The sequence below is a fragment of the Hemibagrus wyckioides genome, linkage group LG17 (assembly GCF_019097595.1).
Source record: "Hemibagrus wyckioides isolate EC202008001 linkage group LG17, SWU_Hwy_1.0, whole genome shotgun sequence".
Classification (NCBI taxonomy): Eukaryota; Metazoa; Chordata; class Actinopteri; order Siluriformes; family Bagridae; genus Hemibagrus; species Hemibagrus wyckioides.
This window is the reverse complement of record NC_080726.1, coordinates 16,058,557-16,067,443: the sequence shown is the minus strand read 5'-3', so window position 1 is coordinate 16,067,443 and position 8,887 is coordinate 16,058,557. Positions and strand designations below refer to the sequence as shown.

Below are 8,887 nucleotides of genomic sequence, written 5' to 3'. Positions count from 1 at the left end.
ACTTGTTTGTTCAGCACATCCCACATGCTTGTTTGGATTGAGATCTGGGGAATTTGGAGGCCAAATCAACACCTCAAACTTTGTCACACAGCGCATTATCCTGCTGAAAGAGGCTACATCCCTCAGGGAATACAGTTTCCATGAAAGGATGTACATGGTCTGCAACAATGCTTTAGGTAGGTGGTATGTGTAAAAGTAACATCCACATGGTTTCCCAGCAGAACATTGCCCGAAGCATGACACTGCCTCCACCGACTTGCCTTCTTCCCATAGTGCATCCTGGTGCCATGTGTCTGATCGGTGTATATATATATATATATCCCAGCAGAACATTGCCCGAAGCATGACACTGCCTCCACCGACTTGCCTTCTTCCCATAGTGCATCCTGGTGCCATGTGTCTGATCGGTGTATATATATATATATATATATATATATATATATATATATATATATATATATATATATATATATACACCGATCAGACATAACATTATGAACATTATGAGTTGAACTGTGTTTTCTTAAGTGAACACTAGGTGGCAGTCAAGTCCAAGACAAGCCTGAAGATTTTTTTTTTTTCCCTTTTCAGTTTGTTGTTTTTTTTTTTTTGGATTTTTGCTTTTTTATTTATTTATTTTTTCTGTTTTTCATTATTATTGTGTAATGTGAAGACCCTAGTGTTGCTATATGAAAGAAGCACAGTGTCAACATTTACTTTATACACACTAAACATCAAGAAGTTCTTTAATCAGAATGGTCTGTACAACAGAAAAGTCATTTTAACTGCATTCGTATGACACAGCAACAGTTCTCTCAGATCCTCTTTTTATTCTGCTTTGCTTTTGGGCATCGAAGCCACAAGGAGCCAGTAACAGGATAATCCAGTGCCTAAACACAACCAGACAGAGGGGATTTAGCAATAATGCACTGAAAGATGTAGACTGGATTTAGAGATTTGTATAATATGATGCCTTATCCTACCAACAATAGTGATGGTCATGGTTATACGATAGAGTAGCATATCAGTGCTTCCCCCTTTGATGTGGACCGGCAAACCGTTATCCTCCTTGAAAAACATTTCAACAATAAATACACTATTGTTTTGAATACTGGAGTGAACACAAAACTGTAGAGTTCTATATAAGTGTTTCCCTACAACATGCTGCTTACCTGGAAAAGCTTCTGCTTCTCTGGAACCCTGTTCCTCATCTGCCTGGCTGTTGTATTGAAGGCCCTGGTGGCCACACGTTGAAGGCTCTGTAGATGTTTCACACAAAAAGTATTAAATTTATGGCTTATTCCAATCAGCATGGGAAGATTACACCTGTTGTAGATGAAATTTTTGAGTCCTGTTATAAACCCGTATAAATCATTTGGTACCAATGATCTCTCTCTCTCTGTTGCCATAAAGTTGGAACCACATAATTGTTTAAAATGTCCTTATATGCTGTAGTGTGTTATTTTGCCTTTATTGAAAATAATGGACCCAAACATGTTCCTGCATGACAGTGCACAAAGCGAGCGACATGGTTTACTGAAGATGGAGTGGAAGAATTTGCGTGTCCTGACCTCAACCTAGACCTCATCATATAACATCAGTGCCTGATCTCACTAATGCTCTTGTGGCTGCACAGTCACACTCCAAAATCTAGTGGAAGCCTTAACAGCAGAGTGAAAGTGATTATAACAGGAGGATTGAATCTGCTGTATCTGTTCTGTATCTCCACCATTGCGCATATATGAAGGCTTCATCATGGAGGAGTTGGTGTTGAATCTATAATATAACCCAGATCTTGTGCTGATTTAGTTGCTCAGAAGCTCCTGGTTACACAACTCCAACTGTCCGTATATATGACTGTAGAAAGGAAATTATTTATAATCACACTCTCTGGTGTTTATGGTAATTCACACTCTCTGGTGTCACCCAAATTAGGATGGCTCCTTCGTAAGGTTTCTTCCTCTTACCATCTAAGGGAGATTTTCCTTGCTGCAGTCGCCTCAGGCATGCTCATTATTAGGATTAGGGATTAGTACAAATTTATAAATAAGTCTAATATTAATCTTAAACTTTTTGTCTAATGTTAATTCTGAAGCTTTTGTACTATGTTTCTTATGTTCTGTAAAGCTGCTTTGAGACCATGTCCATTGTTAAAATGCTATACAAATAAAATCGAATTGAATTGGATTCAATTGAAAAAATGGGACGCTCACAAGGATATATGGCTCTGATTGGTCAGGTTTCCACATACACTGTGCTCTTATGTAGTGTATGTTGTTATTGACATTTTGTTCTCACCTTCTTTCTGTAGAGTTTCACTAAATTTACAGCTGTCATTTTTTTTTTCTGATGATCGTACTTGTGTTAAGGGAAGTCAGTGATTATGTTGCTCTTTTTTTTAGCAACAAAACAGAAAAAAGTATTTATACAGATGTCTGGCAGAAGGAGAATTATTTCTGGCCATCATGTGGATCTCCTTTTTTCTGGTTTGTTTTATGCTAGGCACATCCTTGGTGTCCTTGATCAGAGGCTAATACTTTATAGGAAAGAACAATGAGTTCAAATATTAATGAGCTGAAATAGGATTTTTGATTGTTTACACTACTTTTGCATATAAATCAATAAATGTTATAGAGAATATTAGTTTGCCTATTTTATATATTAAACATAATTTTAAAGTTCCTGTTAGAGGAAGTAACAGGATCCTTGTATGGGTCACCACTTCTTGATCATCTTTTTCTAGAGCAATTATTTTATATATAAATACTTATACTTCTATATATACTTCTCCCAGTCTGGCAGAAGTGTGCAGCTGATGGACATCGACCTCAACATGAAATATACCAGTGCCATGTGATGGAAGATTGTATTATTATCTTATTACATTTGAAGCACCTTACTGGCCAGGCTGTAATTTTATATTTTAAGTTTAACAGAAGATTCTCCACAAGTGGGAGCTCAAGTAGCTTTTGCATGCCAAGATTGAAAGGGAGGAATTTCCTGACATTAGGAACTTTGGAGAGCAAACAGTCTGACTGCTGAAGTAAAAGACATGAAAGAACCAACATCTGATACTTGAAAATGTTACAGATGCAGTACAGTGATGGTGTTTATTAAAAATGACATTTCTGATACTGGATGCTGAAATTAAAATCTTGTGAAGATTGGAAGTGATTCTGTGACTAAAGGCCTTCACTTAAAAACACAGGAAAAGCACAAATCCTGACTTCACTTAGACTCTTTCACCCCCAAATCATGTACACTAGCAAATATAAATGAATCTAACAAAATATACAGTCTCTTTAAATATAAACATTTCCAGCTCCATAAAATTTTTATTTAGTTTAATAATATTTTTCTTTACCGCTGTGATGAGTTTGACAGGATGCTAACGTCAGGCCACATGGATACTGTTCTACTGCATGAGCTACTTTAACCTGATTTCCACTGTTTAGCTACAATCAGTTAATATTTCAGGCTACATTTGTTCCATACTTAGAGTGAATTCAGACATTTTCCCTTGCTGATATCCGATCCACCATTTTTGCTAGAATTGCCCCTAGTTTTTCCTGATGTTTGCAACTCTCACTTTGTCGGAGTAACAACAATAAAAAAAAAAAACTTTCAGCTAGCTTGTTGCTCAGATTTCAAGTGCATTTTTATCATGTGACACAAAGCGATCATCACTACTGATCCACTGCACACCTTCTCACATTATACAGCGGTCAGTCATCTAGAATCAGACATATTTAATTGGTTAGTTGTTTTATTTTAGTTTATAGTTTATTGAGACGCTGTTATAACACTGCTGTTAACAAAAAAAACATGAAACATGAACAAGCGTAGACTTATTGCAGTTAGTTATATAGTAAATATCATTGTCAGGTTAAATAGTCCAGTAGTCAGAAAGCTAAGCTGAGTTGTGGAGAGCAGCAGTTTGTTTGTTTTTCGTTACATCTTCTCTCTGGAATATTTTCCCTATACTGTTTTTTTTTTCCCATTCATGAGTATCAGTATCACATCAGCAGCACTTTGATATGGTCTGCATGCTGAGATGCTTTTCTTTTTACCATGGTTATAGAGTGATTATATGAGTTACTTTATCCTTTCCGGCACCATTCTGGCCATTTTCCTCTGAACCTCTTATCATTTCTACCCACAGGACTGTCACTCAGTGTTTCTTGTTTTTCCAAACCCTCCTAAATTACAGGAAAGCAACAGTTTATGAAATCAGCCAATCAAGCACCAACATCCATGCCACAGTTAAAGACAGAGATCTGTGTCTTCCTCCTGATGATTAATGTAAATATTAAGTGAAGCTCTTGTTCTGTATCTGCAGGAGTTTATGCATTGTGCGGCTGCCACATGATTGATTTAGATAACTGCATGAATGTGAATGTAAAAGTGTAAAAAAAACAAATACTTATTTCCTTCCACTGTAAATGCCCTGATTTTACATTATTTTCTGTGCTTTAACGTAGTGTTTAATATCAACTCCAGTGTCCTGATGCTCAGCCATGGCAACAAAAATAGTTCTTGATTCTTTTTTGAAACAAGATATATATTTTCATACATACAGCTCTGGAAAAAAATAAGAGACCATCTCCAGATTTGAACCCTACTGAAAACCTCAAGAGGAAGATGGATGGTCACAAACCATCATGTAAAGCTGAGCTGTTTGCTTTTTTGCATAAAGAGTGGTATAAATTTCCCCAACAGCAATGTGAGAAACTGGTTGAGATCAAGGAGCCAAAACACATGCAAATCGGGGTTATTCCACCAAATACTGATTTCTTAACGTTATTTAGACAAAGCATTAACACAATTTGTTTATAAATGATTTGCATTTTTTAAAGCTCTGCAAATACTGCATGATCTTGGGTTATTTTGATGTGTTTCCTTTAAATATACACTCTAAATAACAATAGTTATATTTTGAATTTAGGAGAAATATTGTCAGCAGTTCACAAAAAAATGAAACAAAACTGTTCATCTCACCAATACATGTACCTATAAGAGCTGTATAACTCTTGATCATAAAATGGTTTAAGCACACAAAATGCTCGAATTAAACATTTAAACATTCTAGAAAAATCTGCAAATCACTTCTGAGCTCATGCAAAGAAGTGACCCTTAGCAAGCTTATAGGCAGTCTGAAGCTCCTGTAAATTTTTTGTACTAACGTTATATTTCATCAAGCAGCTCGATTTCAGCAGGAAGTGTACTGAGTCCAGTCACCTGTTTGTTACACATTAATCAGACATGCAAGTGAGTGTTATGGTGTCCAAGGTCAAATGTGCAAGTGAAAATGGAGTCGCTTGTGTGATTAGCCTGTTGGGTCTGCACAACATGTTCACAGACCAATCAGAGCACAGGTCACTGATAGGGGTGGGGCAGAGAAGCTCCCGTCGTCCATAACTTATGTGTGTCTCCACATGTACGCAGGCTAAAGCAGGACCGTGTGTCAGTGACACTGAAGTGACCTCTTTCTTTTCCCTTTCTGCGATTTGAAAATAGATCCACTGGAGGAAAACTTTCCGTGAATCAGGGAAGGTGTGAGATGCAAATTTAGAAAATCACGAAAAGCTCTTTTTGTTATTTTCTACAGAAGGTGACTTAAGAGAACTGATTAAGATGAAAGCTGAATTTCTTAAACCAGACTTTACGACAGTCACGGCTTCCTAATAAAGCAGCTCCCTCAGTATCAGTTGACAATGTTTATTTCTGGCCAACACATTTCCTCTTTTCCTGCTGCATATTTTTATTACTATTTTTTTTTTTCCAAAGCAACAAGATTAAATTTCTGAATAAAAAAAACATCTAGAGACAGAACCCAACATCTGTTTATACTTTCTCTTAGTCAGGCACCAGTACTACACACAAGTCCAGAGGTCAAGCTGTTATTGGCCTGTTCAGATAAATAAATTCCTTTTTTTTAAAATCAGATTACATCTTCACTCTTTACAGAATAAATAGTGTTGTAGCCAAAACCAAAACAATGTAGAAATAATGCAAAAGTGTTTACCAGTAAGTGTCTCATGTCCGACTGCTCTCTGCGAAATGTCCTGCTGCTTGTCTAGCGTGAGACCATGCAAGAACACACACACACACACACACACCAGAGAGCTCTTGAACAGAGGCCAAGTATGGTGTACAGGAGAGAACAAATCATATCTAACTTTAAGCTCTGCTCTTCTGTGTGTTAGACTTACCACAAAATAAAAGGCAGGATTAATAATCTGAGCAAATATGAAGAGAATAAAATATTGGTCAGTGTTGCTGTTGGACTACTTTATTATGTTTCTAGTAAATACTTTATCACGCCTGCATGGATTAAAATACCAAATAAATAATCATATCTTTTTACAAGATTATTCCACTTCCGCTGAATACATCTTTAACTAACTCCAACCTAGACACAGGCAAGTACAAAAAAAAACGCAATCATGTGATCTATGTGGTTTGAAACAGAGAAGTGAATGTTAGCTGACCCTCTGAAATCTGTCAACTTCAGTATGAAAGTTCTGACTTCTGTTTGAAAAATTATTTGAATGCTACAGGATAAGTAGCCGGTGTCATTTATATTATTTACATTATTAGTAATCGTATAAACAGTTTCAGAATAGTACCGAGCCAATCATTTTGATCAGGCTGATAAAGGCATGTAGTTAAAATGATATGATTCCAATAAAGAAAGCTGAAACACAAAAGTTTCTCACTTTAAAAAAGCTCTTAATCCAACTGACTTGAACAAAAGCAAACTTCTGACTTGCTTTAATCAAAAATGACAATCAAATATATACATTATCAGTTTGCTACAATATTATATTACACGGTTTTATCCATATTCTTTCCTAAAACTGAGTGAACTATGAAATGAATGACTACGAAATGAAGACAAAATTCATTGTGAAATGATTAAAGACATCCTGACCTACACGAGTGCCCCCAGTTCGATCCTGAGCTCATGTCACTGTCAGCTTGGAGGTCTGCATGTCTCTCTGTGTGCATGTCTTTCTTCCAGTTCTCCAGTTTCCTGCCACCTCCCAAAAACCTGATCATACACTATCAGTCAAAAGTTTGGACACACCTTCTAATCGCATGGTCTTTCCGTGATGTTTATTTCTTTCTACATTGTAAAACAATGCTGAAGGCGGCCGAAATATACAATAATGTCGTTTGAACAGTTGATATTGAGATATGTCTGCTGCTGATGCTCTGTAAAGCCTTCATAACGGCTCTAATCTGAGATGCTGTTAACTGGTGATTTCTGAGGCTGGTAACTCTAAATGAACTTCTCCTCTGCAGCAGAGGTAAGTTTTGGTCTTGCTTTCCTGGGATGGTCTTCATGTGAGCCAGTTTCATCATGGTGCTTGATGGGTTTTGCAAATGCACTTGACAATACTGTTCTTGCAAGAACTATTCCAGAACACCTGACCTTCGTGTCTTAAAATAACAACTGACTGTTTTTTGTTGTCATTACATATGGATTACTTAAGTCCATGTGTGTTATTTTGTAGTTTTGAAATCTCCAGTATTGTTCTAGAATGTAGAAAATAAATCCCTAAACAAAAAACATTGAATTAAAAGGTGTGTCCAAACTTTTGAGTGGTAGTGTATGTACATAGTGCCTGTGATGAACAGGCAGCTCAGATCAAGTTAGTTCATGCCTCATGCCCAGTGTTTCTGAGCCTGGCCCCACATCCAGTGAATCCCTGATCAGGATAAAGTGGTAACCAAAGATGAATAAATGTTGGTTTACTTTTTGGGGGGAAAATGACTACATAATGTATATTTATTTGATGGTGAGGACAACACAACTGATATTTAGACTCTGATAAATAAAAAATAACTACAACCCCCAAATTTCTTGTTTATGCAGGTATTTAATCAATCATGTGCCTCTAGATCAATACAAACAAACATGCAGTTACAGATTATGAGCTTTAGTTCAGTTAATGTTTACATCAAATCTCTGATTGAGGTATATATGGATATGTATAAAATATACAAACATTTATTACATTTTTAAAAATATAAATAAAAAAAAAAGTAATACAACTCTTGTCATGCGATTTGGGAATACTGCTTTGGGTTGGTGTGTTTAGGTTGGTGGTTCATGTCAAAGTAACATCCACATAAATACCAGGACCAAGTTTTCCTGGCAGAACATTGGCCCAAAATATCACACTGCCTTCTTCTCCAGGTAAGTGATGCAGAATAGTACTTTCTTCATTGCTCTATGAGCAGGTTCTGATGCTCACATGCTCACTGTAGGCACTTTTAGTAATAGACAGGGGTCAGCATGGGCATGTACAACTTCCAGAACTGCCTAATAATACACAGATCAGGCATAACATTATGAGCAGTGAGAGGTGAAGTGAATAACACATGATCTCCTCATCATGGTACCTGTTAGTGGGTGGGATATATTAGGCAGCAAGTGAACATTTTGTCCTCAAAGTTGATGTGTTAGAAGCAGGAAAAATAGGCAAGTGTAAGGATTTGAGTGAGTTTGACAAGGGCCAGATTGTAATGTCTAGACCACTGGATCAGAGCATCTCCAAACTGGAGCTCTTGTGGGGTGTTCCCGGTCTGCAGTGGTCAGTATCTATCAAAAGTGGTTCGAGGAAGGAACTGAGGTGAACTGGCGACAGGGTCATGGGTGGACAAGGCTTATTGATGCACTTGGGGAGTGAAGGCTGGCCCGTATGATCCAATCCAACAGACGAGCTACTGTTGCTCAGAATGCTGAAGAAGTTAATGGTGGTTCTGATAGAAAGGTGTCAGAATACACAGTGCATCACAGTTTGCTATGTTTTGGCAGGAAAACGGGGACCAACACAATATTAGGCAATTGGTCATAATGTTATGCCTGGTTGGTGTA

At 37.1% G+C, this 8,887-nt stretch overlaps 1 protein-coding gene across 1 annotated transcript; it reads right to left on the bottom strand.

Annotated features, from left to right (window-relative positions):
* Positions 1-728: 728 nt before the first annotated feature.
* LOC131367517 (cytochrome c oxidase subunit 7A2, mitochondrial) lies at positions 729-6,180 on the bottom strand. The gene is made up of 4 exons (XM_058412846.1): positions 6,026-6,180; positions 1,173-1,259; positions 984-1,068; positions 729-890 (listed from the first exon to the last, which is right to left on the bottom strand). Exons 1-4 carry the CDS (start codon positions 6,038-6,040, stop codon positions 829-831), a joined length of 249 nt encoding a protein of 82 aa, XP_058268829.1. The 5' UTR covers positions 6,041-6,180; the 3' UTR covers positions 729-828.
* Positions 6,181-8,887: the final 2,707 nt, after the last annotated feature.

Excerpts from the sequence above, each read along its gene's own strand:
- LOC131367517 (XM_058412846.1), bottom strand. Across the intron at positions 1,069-1,172 it reads AGAAGCAGAAGCTTTTCCAG|GAGGATAACGGTTTGCCGGT; the intron begins GTAAGCAGCATG and ends ATGTTTTTCAAG. Across the intron at positions 891-983 it reads CATGACCATCACTATTGTTG|GCACTGGATTATCCTGTTAC; the intron begins GTAGGATAAGGC and ends GGTTGTGTTTAG.